The following is a 21611-nucleotide window of genomic DNA, read 5'->3' as shown; positions in this document are numbered from 1 at the left end:
GATGTGTGAGAAGAGATCAGATTGAGTTTGGAAGATGAGTGATTAGAGAGATTGATTGAGAGTGAGAAAGAGCCTGTCAGTGAGGGAAAAGTCTGTGTGAGCTAGTGTCTTATAAACCGTGATTGACTAATTGATTTAATACCTGTGATTTACCCTTTTAATTTTGTACAGATCAATAAACACTTTATTTGTTTTGAAAGAAACACTTGTCCTTTTGATTTTAAGGATAGGTTGGTGGCAGCAGTTTATGGAGAGAAGAAGTGAGCCCTCTTGGAGACCTGGATTGGTAGAGGCTTGAGAGTGGCTTGCTACAATTGGCAAATTGAAAACTGCTGTGGAGAGACAAAGGACGTGATTTTTTTCAACTCTGCTAGACCATTGCTGATGCACCGCATCACTTAAGTTATTTATTTTTTAAAAATTGCCTTGTCTAAAGAAACTGCCTGCAGCGGAAACAGCAGTTTACTCGTATTGCACGGGAGCAATATTCGAGGCAACGATAACTACATTATCTAGGATGTTTACAAATAGAACTTACATCTATAATCCTGTATTAAGAATCAGAGCATATAAATCCTATTAGTATCAGTTTTCCCAAGCTTAAGGGGTAACTAGAGAGAGACAGACCTCTTTATTTTTGGCACATGCCAGTTCTGCGTGTATTCAATAATAAGTCTTCATTGTGCTCTTTCCACACCTACTATGCAAAGCAAAAAGCAAAGTGAACTGCTTATATACTGCCCTATAGCGCTTAAATCACTCTCTGGGCAGTTTACAAATTAATTGTGAAGGCTACACATTGCTTCCCGCCCCCTCACAGGTTGGGTACTTATTTTACCAACCTCAGAAGGTTAGAAGGCTGAGTCAACCTTTAATTGGCTACCTGGGACTGAACCCTGGCTCGTGAGCAGTTTTGGCTGCAAGTACAGCCATTTAACTACTGCACCACGAGGCTCAACTACTATGGAGTTTAAAAAATTAATATGAGATGAACAGTTGCACTAAGAATTTAGGAGAAGTCTGAAAAGGATAATGATGATCTGGACTATATATTAGGCCAGGGGGTATAGACCAGGCCAGTTTGTATTGGAATGCACATGGATTAAATACCTTATCATCTCTCCCTACTTGATTCTGAATCAGAAGAAAGGCAGGCTATAAATAAAACAAGCAATTAAAAAAAAAACCCACAGCATTATAGTCTATCACTTTCTAAAATGTTTAGCACTCATGAGTCTGAGTTTGCTTAGGGTAAAGGTTAGTTAAGTATTAGTTACTAACAATAAATATATTTTTCCGGACCAATGCTGAAAGGATTTAATTGCCAGTCAAACCTCACTAATATACTTTACTCAGAGCTCTGTTTGGCTAAGGAAATCCCTGTTTCCAGGACAGTTTAATTTATCAAACGTTCCATTAAAACACCAAGGCATGCACTGTCAAATACTGAATGAGGGTCACTAAGTGCTTATGTACACCCAAGGAAAACTTGTCACTCACTTTCAATGATATATATATATTTTTAAAAAAAGCTGTGTTCATTGTGGATGTCTTTATTAATCGTCAATCTTCTAAAGCCTTTTCTTGAGCTCCATACATTATGAGGACTATCTAGTGGAAAGCCACAAATAAAAACTGATTGACTGACATTACGAGACAATTCAATGACCACATACATTTGTGCAATCCCACTGAAGGTGACAGGGCTACAACAAAGAAAGGAGATATTGAACTGTGCCTGCCAAGAGTCTTGACAATTTGCTCTGGCAGCTGATGTTCCCTGCTGTCATGCCTGGTTCGGAGTCTAGAGAGGTTGTGAACAAACTCTGGCCATGGATGACATCACACAACTAGTGAGAGACCTATATATGCCGTGGGAAAGATCAGAGCATCTTTAGCCTACACATCTACATCTTCTTGTTGCACATCAGCTGGTGGGGGGGGGTGTAAAATGGATTGTGCAGTCTGCATTTGCAGCCCTGCTAGTTGAGTCCCAATAGGGAACTGGTTGGATACTTTGTGCATGGAATTCTGAACTGGACAGCCCTTTAAGCTAGTCTCACATAAGTGGTCTCTATACTCCGGAGCTGGGTTTGAAGATAATTTTGTTTTAGTTAATTTTTAGTAAGAATTTCCCAAGAATCACATACACTACATGTTCATGATGAAAACAACTTGAGGTTTGAAATATCAGAATGCAAGAGAAAAGGAAAATGAACAATTTCTCTACTCCTCCAGAGCACAGGATGAAGAACCAACAATATCAGCCTTACATTTCTCAAGAGGGAATAATCACAACTGAGCTCCCAGGCTTCCTTTCATGCTTGACCTCCCTAAACCTTTGACATTATTTAAGCTAGTTGATTGTGAAGAAAGAAAATCATAGCCAGCTCAAGTAAATTTAGGGAGGACTGCTCTTTCATTATGTTGTGCTGCAACTCCAACAAGAACTACCCATGGCCAGTAATTCTGAATGAGAATTGTATCAATCTCTCTCTCTCTCTCTCTATATATATATAGATAGATAGATAGATAGAGAGAGAGAGAGAGAGAGAGAGAGAGAGAGAGAGAGAGAGAGAGTTTGATACATGGATACATATATCAAACTCTATATACAGTGGTGCCTCGCATAACGAGCACATCATTTAACGACGAATCCGCATAGCGTTTCGCTTACCAATCTTCACATTGCGATGTTTTTAGAACAGCTGATCAGCTGTTCCAAAATGGCCGCCGGGTAATCAAAATGGCCACCGCAAGCATTTTCGCGCGGTTTCCTTGCTTACCGAGGTGGCGAAAATGGCGGCACTATGGAGGATCTTCGCTCAACGGTGAGTTTTCGCCCCATAGGAACGCATTAAATGGAGTTTAATGCGTTCCTATGGGGTTTTCCTATCCGTATAGTGATGTTTCCAGATAGCGACGATTAATATATATATGTCTCAGCTGACTCCATAAAAAACCCTGTTAATCACTGCAACTTTTTTCAGTCTTGCATGATGGAAAAAAGTCAACTTTTTTTTTTTTGCCAGCCAACAACTGTAGCGAACACCCTGTCTTCCTATATATAGGAATATAAATAATGGTATTGGCCTGCACCAATGGGAGGTGTTGGGAGACGGAGCCAGAGAGGCTGGAGGGGAAGGGTGAGTCAGAGTCTGGGGAGTGAGAGACAGAGTTTTGGAGAAGGGGTTTGGCGGTTTGAGGCAGAGAGAGAGTTAAAGAATAATTAGTCAGAGTATGACCTGTATTAATTATGATAGAAGAGATTAAAGTAAAATACCGAAGCTTTGTATAAACTTTAAGAATGTGCTTAAGGACTATTCCTAAAACAACTTATAATCAATAAATCTGTTTCTGTTTAAAAGTTCAGTACTGAATGGACCTCAGTCTTTCATAGGAAATATAGGTTGATAAAGAGATCAACTGGTGGCAGAGTGTCAAAGGGCATGCTGGGATATCTTCATGAGCTCTGTGTTTGGTGAAACAAGCAGGGGCCACGGGGTAAACATGACAACAACATTAGCCAAAAAGTGGGAGATTTTTTTTTTTGCACAAGATCTGTGTAATTTGCAAAAAAAAAAAAGCCAAGATGCATAAAATAGACTTCTGTGATATTTTTCAGGTAACAAAAAATTTGAAAAGGTAAACAATGGCACAAAATATCTTGCCACTTTGCCTCCGCAGGAGAAAACTGATTTTTCTGCTCTCATCTGAGAGAACAAAATAAGTGAAGATCAATTGAAGAGGACAATGCAATGAACAGAGGCTTCCTATCCAACATCCATTATAATTTTAAATCACAAGGATCTGTTATTATGTTCCTTAGGTTTTAAAGCCTCGTCCTGTAGAGCCCTACTCTTACATGTCTCAGATATTTACTCCTATTTAATCATGCATAATTAATTAATGAACAGCATAGGTACACATTGAAGAGAGGGCTCTGTCACAATCTCTGTTGACCATTCCACAGGATCAGGGGATAAAAACCATCTTGTCTGTGTTAATTCGCCTCATTCGAATTTTTTTTAAAGGATAAGAGGATTTCTCTGCTTCTATTTGTTTACTGCTTCTCTGGAAGATTCCTCCTGGTGTTTTGCTTCATCTGGGTTTTATTCTTAATAAAACTCTCTAAAATTAATGCCAGAACTGGAGCTGTGTGGTTTGCTACAGCGTGCAGTTCCTTTGGTTTATTTACATCTTCACCCTCTCAGTATAACTGGTCAGCATAGAGACATAAATAATGGGTGGTGGTGGTGATCATATACTGTACGTGATAGCACAGAACCCTTTTGCACGGCAACAATGCAAACATTCAGTTGTGAAAACCAGCTCCTGCATATCAATAACACCATTTGAAAGTAACGCCATAATATCCATATAACCTTCTGCAGAGTAATGCAGCTGGTGACAAAGTATAAGACCCCACAACCAGGGTTGGGATGGAAAGTAGCAAGTGACAGGGATAGCAAGAAAACCAGCATTTGAGTTGGCATGGGTGTATTGTGCCAATGTTGTTTCCCGCAGCAGCCCCTGGCCTTCCATTCTCTTTCTTGAGTGGGTGAGGCGACAGCCTAACTAATTATACATGTTCATCTGAGGAACATCAAACGGTGGTCTGGGAAAGAATTAAAATTCTCCTTTCATGCTTCTTGCCTAACTTGAACACTTCTGGAGGACTAGTACATCTAGGATCACAGGCAAACTGCAACCCATGGATTGCATGTCATGGCCCAGCTCCTAAAGCTGCCCCTTGGTACTCCTGTGGGTCCTCACCCACCCACACAACTTTCCTTTTTATTTTGGTTTTCAAAAGTGCATAGACATCCCCTTGTGCTATCTAGGGGGCATGTTGGGCAATGCTGCCATGTTGCAGAGTCACCTTTGGTGCCCATGCGATCTCTCGGTCTCCCAAATTATTATTATTTTAAATGTCCACTAAAAGCTGAGGTAAGGCTTTTTCAACAGGGAAAAAAACACCAAGTTTTGGTGGGAGTGTAGAAGTGGCCTTTCTAGTTCCAGAGGTAGACACATGTGGCTTCCACACATGCAGGGATTTCTGATTCCAATCTGAAATTACATAGCCGCACAACGGCATCATAATCAAATGAAAAAGAGGGGGAGTTCTTGGCCCAGAAGATCTTCTAAAATGCACAAGTCCCAGATAGCATTCAGTACCAAATATCTACAGACCCAGATGTTTTCTGCCCATCATAAAACTTCGCTTTTTTGTGTGTGTCTCATCCACGCATCCAGACATGATGGCACGAAACTGCACACACACAAATGATGGTGACATCATGAATGTAATCACATCAAGAAACACAGTTTTGGAGTATTTTTTTCAGTGTTGAGGATCCCTAAAGGTCTCATTGGTGAATATCCTCTCCTTCTCACTCCCATGCCATGTCTATGGCTGGTTCCATCTCCCCACACCCCTTTCAACAGGACACAAAGGTATGTCTCTGTTGTATGCTTCTGCCTGCACAGGTACACATGTTTGGTCATCTGTTTTAAATGAACCAGTTACCAAAACTGATCCTTCTCCTCCCCACAAATTAGCTTACAGAATGTTTAAGCACTCTTTTGAACACATTTGAAATCCAACTACAGACAATTTGGGATGTGGTGGGACACGCTGGTCAAGCTTCACACTAAAATTAGACTCATCACAGATATTTAACAGCTACGCACACAAATGCCGGCTGCACCAGTTATACAGTGATGCCTCGCAAGACGGGCGCTCTGTTTAACGACGAATCCGCATTACGATGAGGCAAAAGCGATCTCAAAATGACGTTTTGAATGGGCGAATTTCGCTGCGTGATGATCGGTTCCCTGTTTCCCGACAATCAAAACAGCTGATCGTTGGGTTTTCAAAATGGCCACTGGATGCTCAAAATGGCTCCCCGCTGTGTTTAGGAGCCATTTTTCGCTGCACAGGCACCCGAAAATGACTGCCCCTATGGAGGATCTTCACTGGACGCTGAGTTCTTAGCCGATTGGAACACATTAACCAGGTTTTAATGCACTTCAATGGCTTTTTTTATTTTCGCTTTACGACGTTTTCGTTCTACAGTGATTTTGCTGGAACGAATGAATGTCATAATGCGAGGCACCACTGTACTTCAGAAGTGAGAACAGGGTAAATTCAGAACGGCAAAACTCTGGAGGAGGCAAGGAATGGAGAAACAGAATTTTCTAAGCATCCTCTAGATACATTGTTCCTTTGTTGTTCAGCTCAGCTCAACTCCTATCAGGGCCCTGAGCAACAGAAACAAAATGTACCTAAACTCTGTATAATTTTAAAGTAATTCCTTTTGTACTGAATCTTTTGTACTTAATTCAAAACCCTGTCAACTGCACTGATAGTAACAAAGACTTTAATTTCTAGCATGTTGTTGATTTTTGAACCCACTATTTAAACTGCCTCTATTACAATGAAAAAGCAATTATATATCAATTTTCTTCTGTTTTTAATATTTACAATAATGCAATAATTTACTTCACTGTAATCACTAGTTGATATTCTTTTGTATCCTCATCTCTGCTTTTCTCTCATTTGAGTAATGTCATTCTCTGCTCATTAAGTTCACTGAGGCAATGCTTGGAAAGGGGTTTTTATTTACTTTTGCTTTTTAAAGTGTTACCTTTTAAAAACAATGCACATTATACAGTACCTTGTATTATATACTTTTACAGGGCAGGACATAGGGATCTGAATTTAAAAACCCTTTTTGTATGTCCATAATTGTGCAGAGAACTTTGTAATGAGCAGAGAGAGATTTCTACTCGGGCAGAAAAAATCTGTCATTATTTAGTCATAAAGTTATCATTATAGTGATGATAATTTTGAGCTGAATTCACATGTCTATTTAACTATCAAATGCATTAATGTTGGCTAGTTCATAAACAATGTAACTGTGAATAAAATTGCAGAAAGATGATAATTTTAAGAGTGCCAAAAGCCGTTTTGGGGGAGGTTTTGCTTCTTGTAGTATAGTCAGAATGCTTTTTTTCCATTTCCCCACTTTTTTCCTACTTTCCTCTCTAGTCAAAGAGGTTTTGTAGGTCTGGGAAAATCCTGAAAAACCTGTTTCACCGGAAGTAAAAGCAAACTGAATGTACCCCAGGAGCAGCAACCTTTCTTTTAAACAACATTGGGAAAGAAGCTTCTGGAAAAAAAAATCCTCAGTGTGCAGTATGTTTGCCTATTGAGTTGAACTTACCTTTTCTGGGAAGTCTTTCTTCAGTTCAGTGATACTTTGACACCAATAGGCTGCAGTTTTCTCACTGATAAGTTCAATGTTCAGGAAAGAACTTTGGCCGGGACCGTAGATGGGACCTGAAGTAGTTCCCCGTATTATCCGTGGAGAAACATTCGTTACAATGTCCTGTCAAAACAATAAGAGATTTTGGTCAGGTTAAAAAACAACAACAATGCAACTAAAACACAGCAGAGAAAATGGAATTTTTCCTCACTCATCGGAATAGATGGTCTCTAATGTTATTGTTTAAAAGATTCCTTGATAATTATGATGACAACAGTGCTCATGACATTTTACAGCATAGGGGACCAGGATGGGCAAATCTGACTGGTGATAATGAAACAAAGTCCAAGAACATCTGGAGGCCCAAGGTTGAGGACCACTGCTGTAGACAATCTTGATTGCTGCCATTGGTGCTGTCAATATTCAGACTGTCCTTTGCTATATAAAACTTGTTATCCTTTTTCATGCTGCAAATTAAGACATTTCGGGCATGACTCCCCAGTCAATCCCTGTGGGCTAGCAGTAAACCTAAATGACCCTCAGTCCCACACAGATTGCTCATCCCTGCTTTAAAAGATCAAGCATCTGTTATAGCCAGGAATTATTTCCCCAGCTCTGGATCGTACACTTGCTACATTCATTTCTAGTAGAGTCAGATGTCCCCATAGCACAGTACTGTGCACTGCGTGGAGCTACACCTGAAAATACTGTATCTTGGAAACCCAATCAATGCAGAATGCTGCTGTTAGAACTCATCATGTGGAATCACAAGACCCCTTTACTGTATCAACTGCACCAAGCTGCTAGTTCTTTTTGCAATGACATTCAAGGTTGTATTTGTTACCTTAAAATTAAACAGCTTGGGGTCTACCTGACTTCAGAATGGCCATCTCCTCTCCTCTGAAGCTTCTTGTCTTTTAAGATGGGTAATGCCCTCTCTATGTGTGCATAGCTCCCAGCAACATATGGAGGCTTTGGGGTGGTACCCCAAATGTAGAACTCTCTGCCCCAAAAGTTCTTTTTCCACTTTATCTTTGGTCTACTGCCCAATGAAAACATTTCTCCTTAAACAAGCATTTTGTTACTGTTCATATTACTCACAAAATGTTAATTCTGTCTCGTCACGTCTTTGTCTTTCTACAGATTTAATTTCCACCCTGTTGTAAATGTGTTTTAATGACTGGCATTATGCTTTTTATATTTTGTGTACAGCTTTTTGTGTGACTCCTTTTTTGGAAGGGAAAAATGAGGTATTAATTACTTAAATAAATATTAATGGCTGGTGATAATGAAGCAAAGCACAAGGCACAAAAATAGCCCAAGGGTGATTTGATTTAAGCCTTTCACAGTTAGGTCTTTAATTATTGTTATTAACTACATCTACCACTATGAATAATAATACTACTGATGCATTTTAAAATTCATGGAATAAGAGTACATAATAGGATCTTTTAACAGTGTAGCCTTCAATGGAGGCAGTTCTCATGTACAGTGCAGTGTCCAGGAAAGTTACTATATGTCTGATGAACATAGATGAGTGGCTCAGCAATGAGCAGAAATACTCAAGGGTTCTATTTGGTTCCCATTTTGAAGCAAACTACAGTAATGTAATGTGATTTACAGCTAATGAGTCACTACAGGCCAGAACTGGTCAGTCACTTTCACAATGACATTCAAATTGGAGAAACGTTGCTAAATTCTGCTCAAGAACAAAATAAAAATTACAGGATGGGCAGCTTTCTTAATTCCTTTTCCTCACATCTTTAACATTTTGCCAATTCCAAGAAAACCTACAGAAAAAAGCCTTGCCTTTCTGAAACAAAACACGTTAGGAGAAGATCTGCTATCTCTCCAAATTTTATGGTGCAGTTTTCAGCTCAAAATTAATATACAAAAAAAAAAAACCCCACCAAAGAAACCCCAAACAGGATTATTCAGGATAAAATGCAGTTTGAAAAACGTAATTTGTAATTACATCAAAAATAGTACTGAATGTTAAAAATGATTTTTCAAACTTAAAAAACACACCAAAGGATTACTGCAGAAACATAGGAATGAATACATGATAACTCAACTTGAAATCAACTGAGTCATCCAATCCTAGTCCTAAATTAATTTTCTGTTTAGAAAACAGTCTCAGAAATATCCATCACACATCTCATTTGGATACCATAATGACCAGAGAGGAAAAATGCAATGAGAACATAAATCTGAACCACAGGTTAACAGGCCTCTCCTAGTACTTGGTTTTAATATGGAACAGAAAATATATTATTCTCTGAACTTTGGGTGTGACAATGAACTCACCACCAGTGAGCAACTAAAATCCCCTTTCATAGAAATGAAGGTGAGCAATCTTGTAGATCAACAGTAAGGCTTCTACCTAAACTTGTCTTCTTCATTGCTAATTACTGCAATGAATTTTTAATTTAAAAACACAGCTACCACTAGGCATTCAAATTAAATCGTGCAAATATTATATATTTTAAGATTAAAAATGTTGTCATATATTCAATATATAATTCACACAGAAACAGTAAAGCTGCTTGTAGATTTTTATTTTGTGTAACAAAGTAAAATACAGCCTTAATTCAAACCTACATACCTGTACTTAAATTATATCCATAGTGTACACACAACACGTACATCTGAAAAACAAACTATATGGAAATATGTTCCCTTGCCAAATTATAATAAAAAAAGATTTTGGGTAAAGGCCATTTAGTTAAGGATTTCACAGAATTATATGGTTAAGTACCTCTACTCACCATCTTGTCACTCTTTGAGAGATAACATGAACCTCCATTAGTATATAGCAATTAAGGTCAATTTACATATTTTAATTAAGATCCATCCCATATAAAACAATTAGAGTAATAGGCATACTAACTGATTTCATAACATTTGGACGTTTTTCCAACTAGATAGACAGGAAACCTTAATTAGCATTAATTACTGCTGATCTGCATATGTTTGATAAGGCATACCCTCACCACAAATGATTATTTATTCCTGAATCTGCCAAGTGCTTACCACTGCAGAGGATAAAGGAGCTTCTTTCATATTGTGTGGAGGTATGTGGTAATTTGTATTTGCTTTTTCTATTTGCACTATTTATTACAAAATAAATGGGTAGAAAAGGTGCAAATGTACAAATATGTACATTCACATATAAGGAAAACACATCAATTAATGTGTAGCAGTTAATCAGCACCGCTGACATTTCAATAATAACTTAGAAAATTGTAGTGTTTTCTGTCTTTCTCTCAAGACACTGCATACCAATAAACGTTAATGTTAAATTGTTGGCACTCTTTGAAAATGTGACTCTGATAATGCACAGAGAAACAGCGAGCTCTTTTCAGGTTCCTTTTTCATTAGTGGAGTACATAAAGTTTCTTTTTCTTTTATATACTGTTCTAAGCAGTTACACTCTTGTTAGATTACAATCTTCTGTGCTGTTACCACAGAGTACATCCCACTGGCCTTAGTGGGGCTTCTCAGGATACATGATTAAGACTGCAGGGTCAGCAATTTCAAATGTAGAAAATCATAGCTCTTAATTAAAGTCATCTGGATGCCCTGATTTTCTGATCATGTTTTTCTGATCATCTTATTTGTCAGAAATTTTTTTAGAGGGTCTGCCATCTAGTCTGAATTTTGTTATTTATTTATTTATTTCTGGTATAATCTCTGTGAAATACACATCTGGACTTTTTCATATTTTTAATTTTATTTTAATCTTCAACCGCAACCCTGGCCAATAAACCCTTCCACACGAATAGCATTCTTAAAGTAAGCAAAATGGAGCATGATGTTTTTTACTGCCCTTGGAAGCTAAACAACGAAGGGGAAAATCTAAATGAGTTTTCCTTTTGGAAGGAATTTCATAGTCAGGGTATTACATCATTCCAACCAAACTAGGATCTTTTGGTAACAGGCCACAGAAAGATGCAAGTCATGATCTGGGATGATAAATAATGGTTGAGATTAGAGATGGGAGCTAAGTATGGCACCACTGCTGGTGTTGAGTTCCATCTCCCTCCCCCCTTGATGCCTTGTCCACTTACTGGGCTCTGCATGCTGCTGAGGTCCTTCTTTGACAGAGGTGCTCTAATCCAGGCAGGAGTCCAGCCAGCCTTTCCCCACCTCCTCAGCCAGCCAAGCACTCTGGTGAGGAGGTGGGATGGGGAGGCTCCTTACACAGCCAATGAGTGGTTGGCTGCCTCAGGAGGCAGGGAAAAGCTGGATGGGCTCTCGTCTCTAGTTGAGATTCATAAGGGAAGTCACTATCTCAAATATCTTGATCCCAATTTATTTAGTCTGGTATAGAAAAGAACTTACACTAAGACTGGAAGTCTGTCCAACTGTTGTAAAATTGGTGTGGAAAAAAGCATATACTGGAAAGCAACCATGTAATGGCAGTTTCCTCCAACTGCCATTGTTAAACACACTTCAAGGATAGCTCCAGGCAGAGTAGGACACAGTAGCCTGAATGGGAAGTGACTAAGCCTGGCATCTCTGTGGCCAGATGTGTAATCTCCAGCAAGCTGGACAAAAACAATCTTAGTAGCTGCAAGAACATCTAAGAGTAAAGCTGAACCCAGGAACATTCATAATGTATATAGCTATTCTAAACATTTATCTCATCTCTACTGTTTACTCTAGAATGTCCTTTAGGCTTTACTCTGACATATTTATTCCTTATTATAAGTATTTATTAAATAACCTTAAAATATTTTAAAGGTTTTTGATAAAAACTTATAATAATATTTTTATTAGCAAAATATTTTTATTTTTGCTTTCTATTCTATGAATTGTAACCCATCCAGAGTAGTGTGTGACACCAATGGGAGTGGGATACAAATTGAATGAAGGAATGAAAGAATGTTCATTATGGTTTATATAAGAAAATTAGGTTAAAATTGCTATAAAACTAAAACAGTTATTTACAACTAGTTTAGCTTTGTAGCATTTTAATATAATTTTATTGTAAATCCAACTGAACACGTTTTACCTAGGAAATTCTGGCAAGGGTTGCTGTAATTCAGAATTAACATATCAGCACACAGTGATGATGACAATGATTTATCAGCAGTGCTGGAACTTTGGGGCAGACCAAAGGGTCAAATTTAAAAATTAGGATTAAAATCCTTAAACTCTGCATGTTTCCAAAATCACTGATTTATAGATTTCAATAAGCAAATTAGCAGTATTGGTTATTGTTTTAAATGTTTTAAATTGGTAATGAAATATTTTGGAATGGCTTCAGTTGCTGAAATTACTGTGGGGAACAGCATGACATGATCTTGTTTTTACATTACTTTAAATTCTTTCCTTAATGTTTGGTACTTTGCAGTTTTTGAACTTTCTGTACATTTGAGGTTGCCTGTTATTATGTCTCCAGCTTCTGTAAGGTATGTTTTCTTTTGTTGTTTATCTATAAGTATAATGTCTGACTCGTTATAATCAACTATTTTATTCATGATTATGAGCTTGTACAGTACTGCAATTTCATTTTCTAAAACTGGAAGTGGCTGGAATTTTTAATATATAGCATGTGAGCAATTTCTAAGATTTAGTCAAATGCTGAAAAATTATGTTTGCAGATTGGTTATGCTGGTTCAAATAATGAGTTGATGCTTGCTGAGGGCAGCCAACTATGATATGATGAACTGACATACTTTTCTAACATCACTCACATCTTCATAATTATTTCTGATATTATCCAGTGCAGATAACTTTGTCTTGGATTGCACATACAAATGCCTCAGCCTGAATGCCCTTCTATAGTCTACCTAGGACAATCAAGACAATCTCAATAAAAATAACTAATGAACATAAAACTGAGATCAAGAATGGGAAAACACAAAAAACTGTTTCAGAACATTTCAGTCTGTGTGGATACTCTTTGCAACTGATGTTAAAGACCCACTTAAAAAGACTGAATATCAATCAAGGGTTCCTAAGCCATTGTTGTTGTTGTTTAGTCATTAAGTCGTGTCCGACTCTTTGTGACCCCATGGACCAGAGCACGCCAGGCCCTCCCATCTTCCATTGCCTCCCAGAGTTTGGTCAAATTCATGTTGGTTGCTTCGATGACACTGTTCATCCACTTTGTTGTCTGTCGTCCCCTTCTTCTCTTGCCTTCACATTTTCCCAACATCAGGGTCTTTTCCAGGGAGTCTTCTCTTCTCATGAGATGGCCAAAGTATTGGAGCCTCAGCTTCAGGATCCGTCCTTCCAGTGAGCACTCAGGGTTGATTTCCTTTAGAACAGATAGGCTTGATCTCCTTGCAGTCCAGGGGACTCTCAAGAGTCTCCTCCTGCACCACAATTCAAAAGCATCAATTCTTGGGCAGTCAGCCTTCTTTATGGTCCAGCTCTTACTTCCAGACATTGCTACTGGAAAAACCATAGCTTTGACTATGTGGACCTTTGTCGGCAAGGTGATGTCCCTGCTTTTTAAGATGTTGTCTAGGTTTCTCATCACTGTCCTGCCAAGAAGCAGGCATCTTTTAATTTCATGGCTGCTGCCACCATCTGCAGTGATCATGGAGCCCAGGAAAGTAAAATCTGTCACTACCTCCATATCTTCCTCTTCTGTTTGCCAGGAGGTGATGGGACCAGTGGCCATGAGCTTAGCTTTTCTGATGTTCAGCCTCAGACCATTTTTTGCACTCTCCTCTTTCACCCTCATTAAGAGGTTCTTTAATTCCTCCTCTCTGCCATCTTACCTCTATCCCCTCTTCTAGTCCTACCCCCAACCAGATGGTAGCAGGTGACCATATCAGCAAACCCTCGAGCAACACGGTGCTGTTGATGAACACCAGGTCAGTACAAAATAAGCCTTCCCTCATCTATGATGTAATTCTGGATGAGGGTGCTGACCTGGCGTGCATTACTGAGGCCTGGGTGGGAAAGGAGGGTGGTGTTCCTCTCTCCCAGCTGTGTCCGCCTGGGTACTCAGTCCAGCACCAATGTTGCTTGGAGGGTCGGGGAGGGGGACTTGCTATAGTCTATAGGAGTTCTGTCTCTTTGACCGGCTTCCTAACCCTTTGAGAGGAGGTCTTGAGGGCCTGTATTGTGTGTTGGGCTTATGAGACAGATTGGGGATTCTGTTGGTGTACCGCTCACCCTGCTGTGTACCAACAGTCTCCCTGCCTGAGCTGATGGAAGTAGTCTCGGACCTGGTGTTGAGGACTCCCAGGCTGTTGGGGGACCTCAACATCCATGCCGAGGCTGCCTTGAGTGGGGCAGCTCAGGACTTCATGGCTGCCACGACAACCATGGGGCTGTCTCAATGTGTCATCGGCCCGACACATGAGCTGGGCCATACCTTGGACCTGGTTTTCTCAACAGAACTGGAAGATGGTGGTTTGGATGTGGAGGAGTGTCATGAGTGCAGCCGAAGATCCGGAACCTGAAGGGTTAACTATAGCTGAGGAGAATGCTAAATGATTAGAAATACAAACAGCTGAATCGCTTCCAGATTCTTCTCCCCCAGTAGACAGGCTGAGGGCCAGGCTGAGGGGAAGACTTATGATGAAAAGGTCAGAGGATCGCTTGAAGGCTGCCCACAGAAACATCCGATCAACTAGCCCTGAGTTCTGACAGGATGAAAAGGCTTGCAGCAGTTCAAGGACTGTTTTTACTATATAAACAGCTCTCAGACGGCTAAAAGTCCGTGGAAGCAACAAGTCAAGCCTCTGGTTTGCATCCACACTCCTGACAACCTTGAAACTTGTTCTCTGGACCCTTGGCTTTTGTCTCTGACCCTGGACTACATTGTGCATTTTGGCTTTGAACTCTGACCCTGGACTACGTTGGGCGGGTTGGCTTTGGTATTTGGATATTGGCTCTGCATTCTCTGAATTTCTGACATAGGACTGGCTTATCGGACTCTGCTGTTGTAACCCCTGGGAATGTGACAAGGAGCTGGTTGTTACCCCATTGTCATGGTCAGACCACTTCCTGGTCAAGTTTAATCTATTAACTTCTTCTCCCCTCTGAAAGGTGGGAGATCTATTAAAATTATCTGCCCTCAAAGACAAATGGATCCAGATGGTTTCCTGAATGCTCTGGGGAATTATCCGTCTGATATACTCACCACTCCTGTCGAAGCTCAGGTCACCCTATGGAATTGGGAGATGACCCAGGCGGTTGACATGATTGTGCCTAAGCACCCTCTCCCTGCACGCAGAGCCCAGGCAGCTCCTTGGTATACTTCTGAACTGAGGGCAATGAAGTGAGAGGGGAGATGGCTGGAGCGCAGGTGGAGGAAATCCCTCTGGGAGTCCGATCGAACATGACTTAGAGCCCATTATCAGGCCAATGTCGTGGCAATATAGCTGGCAAAATTGCAATATTTCACTACCTGTATTGCTTCCTCACAATGTCATCCAGCAGAGCTCTTTTGGGTGGTCTGGGATCTTCTTTAACTGGAAAATCCGGTGGAGGTCCCGGACTGCTCATCAGCTAGCTGTGGGGAGTTTGCCATTCATTCTGAGGGAAAAATTGCTCAGATTCGCAGTGGGTTGGACTCCACCGTTACTGCAGAATCAGAGGATGTGCCCAGTGTGCCGTGCCTAGGTCAAGTATTAATGGATGAGTTTCAGTTGTTGGGACCTGAGGATGTGGACAGGGTGCTTGGATCTGTCCGTTCTACCACCACTCCGCTCAAACCTTGCTTCTCTTGGCTAACTGAAAAATCTGCCAGGGGGGGTTGCACCTGGGTCCAGAAGGCTGTGAACGCCTCTTTGAGAGAGGGAGTGGTCCCTACCATCTTGAAAGAGGTGGTAATTTGGCCACTCCTAAAAAAGCCTAACCTGGACCCAAGGCTGGTGGTTAACTACAGACCAGTGGCAAACCTCCCTTATTTGGGCAAAGTGTTGGAGTGGGTTGTGGCCGGGCAACTCCAGGCGCTGCTGGATGAAATGGATTTTCTGGATCCATTTCAATCTGGTTTCAGGTCGGGGTTTGGTACAGAAACTGCCTTGGTCGCCCTGTATGATGACCTTTGCCGGGAGAGAGAGAAGGGGAGTGTGACCCTGTTGATACTCCTGGACCTCTCAGTGGTTTTTGACACCATCAACCATAGTGTCCTTCTGGACAGGCTGGCTGTGTTGGGAGTTAGAGGCACTGCTATACGGTGGTTCTGCTCCTTCCTGGATGACTGTGTCCAGAGGGTGGTGCTGGGAGACATTTGCTCTGGCCCATGGCATTTATGTCATGGAGTTCCTCAGGGCTAGATACTGTCCCCCATGCTATTTAACATCTACTTGGAAACACTGGGAGAGGTCATCAGGAGGTTTGGGCTGAGGAGTCAGCAATATGCTGACGACACTCAGCTCTACCTCTCGTTTTCCACCAATCCAGGTGAGGTGGTTTCTGTGCTGAACTCGTCTCTGGTCCTGATAATGGACTGGATGAGGGTTAATAAATTGAAACTCAATCCAGACAAGAGGGAAGTGCTTTTGGTGGGTGCTTTGCCAGACAGGCTGGAGGGCCATTTCCCTGCTCTGAATGGGGTTACAATCCACCTAAGGGACAAGGTCCACAGCCTGGGGGTGCTCCTGGACCCTAGTCTAACTCTGGAAGCCCAGGTGGACTTGTTGGCCAGGGGTGCCTTCCTTCAGCTGCAGAAATCATACCAGCTATGGCCCTACCTGGATGAGCGGAGTCTTATGACAGTTGCACATGCACTGGTAACATCTCATATAGATTACTGCAATGTGCTCTACATGGGGCTGCCTTTGAAGATGGTCTGGCAACTGCAACTGGTCCAGAATTGAGCTGTGCAGCTGGCGAGTGGTGGAGCAGCTATGGGAAACATCAAGCCAATTTTATTTAAATTACATTGGCTACCAGTTGCTGCCCGGGCCCAATTCAAAGTGCTTGTTTTGACATATAAAGCCCTAAACGGCTTGGGCCCGGGATACCTGAAGGACCTCCTCCTTCCATATGAACCTACCCAGCAGTTAAGATCTAGCCCGGGGTGGCCCTTTTGAAAGAGCTGTCCCTGAAGGAGGTAAGAGGGATGGCTTGTAGACAAAGGGCTTTTTCGGCAGCTGCCCCCAGACTAAGGAACCCAACACCAATTGAGATTTGTCTGGCACCAACACTGATGACATTTCAGCATCAGGTCAAAATCTTCCTGTTCCAGAAGGCTTTTATTTGAAGTAATATCAACTGTGGGTCCTTATGGCTATTTTTAGAGTATTTATTTTAACTGTAATTTAATTGTTGTAATTAACTGAGACCTTTGGGTAGGGTAGGTGCCATATAAGTTAGTAAAATAAATAAATAAATAAATAAATAAATAAATAAATAAATAAATAAATAAATAAATAAATAAATAAATAACTATCTGCGGTTGTTGATATTTCTTCCAGCAATCTTGATTCCGGCTTGGGATTCATCCAGTCCAGCCTTTCACATGATGTATTCTGCATATAAGTTAAATAAGCAGGGAGACAAAATAGAGCCTTGAATTTTGAACTAATCAGTTGTTCCATATCCAGTTCTAACTGTTGCTTACTGTCCCACATATAGATTTCTCAGGAGATAGACAAGGTGGTCAGGCACTCCCATTTCTTTAAGAACTTGATATAGTTTGCTGTGGTCCACACATTCAAAGGCTTTTGTGTAGTCAATGAAGCAGAAGTAGGTGTTTTCTAGAACTCTCCAGCTTTCTCCATAATCCAGCGCATGTCAGCAATTTGCTCTCTAGTTCCTCTGCCCCTTTGGAATCCAGCTTGTGCTTCTGGGAGTTCTTGGTTCACATACTGCTGAAGCCTACCTTGGAGGATTTTGAGCATAACTTTGCTTGTGAATGAAAGTTACCGCAGTTATATGGTAGTTGGAGCATTCTTTGGCACTGCCCTTCTTTGGGATTGGGATGTAGACTGATATTTTCCAGTTGTCTGGCCACTGCTGAGTTTTCCAAACTTGCTGGCATATTGAATGTAGCACCTTAACAGCGTTATCTTTAAAGATTTTAAATAGTTCAACTAGAATGTCATCACCTCCACTGGCCTTGTTGTTAGCCATGCTCTCTAAGGCCCACTTGACTTGGCTCTCCAGGATTTCTGGCTCAAGGTCAGCAACCACACTCTCTAGGTTGTCCGGGATATCCAAATCTTTCTGGTATAATTCCTCTGTGTATTCTTGCCAACTCTTCTTGATGTCTTCTGCTTCTGTTAGGTCACTACCATATTTGTCCTTTATCATGTCCATCTTTGCACAAAATGTTCCTTTAATATCTCTAATCTTCTTGAACTGTAAATTCAACTGAAATTCAAGAAAGTCTGAAATCCTACATTCATTTCCATGGTTTGCCACTAGACATGGGATGTTTGTATTCGTATCTCTGGGGATATGAATATGACTATCAGCACACAGGTGCCTGGAAAAACCGGACTCCCCCCCCCCAAAACCAGCAAGTCCACTTATCACTTGCCATGCAGCACTAATGGCTAGCATTGTTCTCGTTGCACCAATCAGGGAAGTTGCGCAGCCAGCACTTCCCTGGCTCTCCATGCAACGAACCACTCTGGCAAGGAAGTGGGATGATGAATCTATCCACTCAGCTGTTAAGTGGTTGGCTGTGTGGGGAGGTTGCAAAGTGTTGGCTGGTCTGCTTCCCAGACTGGTGCGACTAGAAGAATGCCGGCTGTGCATGCAAAGCAGCAAGCAGTACGTCGACTTGCTGGTTCAGAGAGGGGGGAACGGCCGGTTTTCCCAGGTACTTGTAGTGCTAATATGAATATGAATATGAATATCTGATGTCTATTTGCCACTTATATCAACAATGCAACTGTTATCTTATAAACTGTTGGCTCAAATTAGTCACAGCCTAAATGCCTATTCTTTTAGTAATGAACCATTGTCATTTTGACTATTATCTGTATTTGCATCAGGTCACAATGCCATGTGGGAGGCAGTGGAAGACAGGAGGACCTGGCGTGCTCTGGTCCATGGGGTCACGAAGAATTGGACACGACTAAACGACTAAACAACAACAACAAAATTGTGTGTGTAGATTATGTGCCTATGTTTTTTTTTCTGGGCTGTGTTGTTGTCTGTCCAGCACAAACTAATTTTTCCTTCCAGCATTTGAATTCAAAAGATAGCCTCCCCGCTCTTTTGAGTGCTCTCACCCCCTCTTTTATCTGTGGCAGTTTTTTGTTGTTGATCTGTCTAGTTGGTTGCTAGATATGAGTGCAGCAAATAAAGAAGCATACACAAGTCTGTAAGGTCAAGTAACTGTAAGTAAAGATTTTTTTTTTAAATCTTTCTCCTAGAAATGTCAGTTAATGAGAAAAGGATGAAGTACCTGGGGTACTTTCATTTATTCTCCTCTGTGGATCTCTATACTTCTACTGAACCCCAAATAGCATTTCTTTTTTTAACCAGAAATCCGAAACCCTGCAACATTCTGTGAATGTCCAATGCAATAGATAACGTTTGTTAAGTTTTTCAATGCTTCAGTGAAGTTGGAGCTCTTGGACTCTCGTGGAGAGAAAAGACAAATTCTCTCAAAGCCCTTAGCTCTTTTAGGCTTTTTAAAAAAATGTATTAAATAAATTATTCTATCAAGTATAAAGTAAACCATACACATGCTTCAGGTACACATTAATAAACATTTGGGATCCGATAACAAAAGAGGTAGGAATTTGCTGTACCCTTGTACGAATTAAATCAAATTAAATTCTCTTAAACTTATTATGCACTCATTCAAGTACCTACTGAAAAAATATGTTTTGCATTACAAATTCTGCAGACAAATGAAGGTCTTGGATAAGGATAATTTTACATAGAATTGTAATTTCATTACAACTTTCCTCATATTATATATTTCCTCAATTGCAATATACTCCTGAGGGCCTCCTTGCATATTATTCCCCCAACCCAAATGGAGTACAGAAAGTTAAAACGGAAGCATGCAAATATCTTTATTGGGCCAAATTAGGCTCCGCTGATATTGCTCATACTTCTTTTATTTGATTTTTGTGTCACCCCTTCTTGCAGTTTAGAGCAATTTTTGATACAATTTGATTCGTCTTCTTATTTGCATTTTTACTTGGGTGAGATGATAACTATTTCACCAGTGGTTTTATCTAATTTTATTTGCAGATGTTCATTAACATGTTCTATTATATCTCAAAGCAATAGCATCATATTATTTTCCACATGGTACCTGACTATGTTTGTAGAGAACAACATGATCATGTTTCTTAAGAATAGAAATAGTGGCACATTGGAAAGTTTACAAAACAATACTCCACAAATCAAATAGTTGTCCCCCTGCCCCACCCTAAAATCACACCAGTGAAAAATCCAATAGACAGCTGGAGAGGTAATTTCTCACACTCCTTCTTCTTGAAGATTTGGCAGACGATTTGAAATAGACAGCTATAAAACATTTTGGAGAAATTTTCTTACAATCTGTGAGATTTCTTCATAGCCTTTCAGCTAACTAATACTAAGACAGTTGCAGCCAAACACGGCGTAACAAGTATGGATCATAACACACTTAAGTTTAAACCACAGTGTTGACTTCCGTGAAACAACAACAAAACATCATTTCATACTGGTCAGATCAATCCCGCCTATTTAAAAATTAGTAATTTAGCCTCACGTGAAAAGGATAAAGTCCACTCTGTGGAAGCCAGACAGAAGGACAGAAGAAAAATGTTTTTGTCGGTCTCCATTATCCAGGTCATCCAAATCAAAACACGGATCATGTGCCATGTGAGGTCAAGAATCTCCTTTTTTTTTGGTTATTGAAAAACTTTTTCAAGGACATGGGCCAATTCTATTACAGATGGAGGAGACGAAATAAACACCATGTGCATAAGTCGTCAAAGAATTGCTGCTAACTGCTACTTAAATTGATTGGTTGCTTGTCATAGCTGCAGACACTTGTCCAGAGTTTCTTCTGTCTACTTCCCATGAGCTGGGAGGTTGAACATAAAAATAATTCATATTTTTCTCTGCTTTCCTAAAAGGATAATTAGCATGCAATCCTAATTCGTCCTGATTCAGTGTGGGCCAGAAGGTATGAGAATGAGGGTGGGTAAGCAACTCCATCAACAAAGATGAACTCCATGAGCAAAGTGTGAATGTGGTGGACAGAACACCTTTCTCAGTAGCCTTTGGCTCCTCTATGGAAAGTTCTGCAGTTTTAGATCTATATAACCATCGGCAAGTGGTAGGATTCAAAACAGGGCCATTAACTTTTTTAGCGAAGGGAGGTAATGCTTGCCCTAAAAGGGCTTCCGATTTTGAAAAGCTGTCAAAAACAAGAATTTCCTGATATTTTTCAAAAGGGCTTTT

The 21611-nt window shown here is 40.5% G+C and overlaps 1 protein-coding gene across 2 annotated transcripts in view; it reads right to left on the bottom strand.

The window, feature by feature from the left end:
• DPYD (dihydropyrimidine dehydrogenase) overlaps positions 1 to 21611 on the bottom strand; it is a 623728-nt gene that overhangs the window by 208243 nt on the left and 393874 nt on the right. For both annotated transcript variants that reach the window (XM_020801233.3, XM_072997958.2), the window contains exon 14: positions 7230 to 7394. In XM_020801233.3, the coding sequence (XP_020656892.3) occupies positions 7230 to 7394 (165 nt within the window). The remainder of the gene's footprint in view (positions 1 to 7229; positions 7395 to 21611) is intronic.

The sequence above is a fragment of the Pogona vitticeps genome, chromosome 4 (genome assembly GCF_051106095.1).
Source record: "Pogona vitticeps strain Pit_001003342236 chromosome 4, PviZW2.1, whole genome shotgun sequence".
In the NCBI taxonomy this organism is placed as follows: Eukaryota; Metazoa; Chordata; class Lepidosauria; order Squamata; family Agamidae; genus Pogona; species Pogona vitticeps.
Note: the sequence above shows the minus strand (reverse complement) of the source record. Positions and strands in the feature narration are given on the sequence as shown.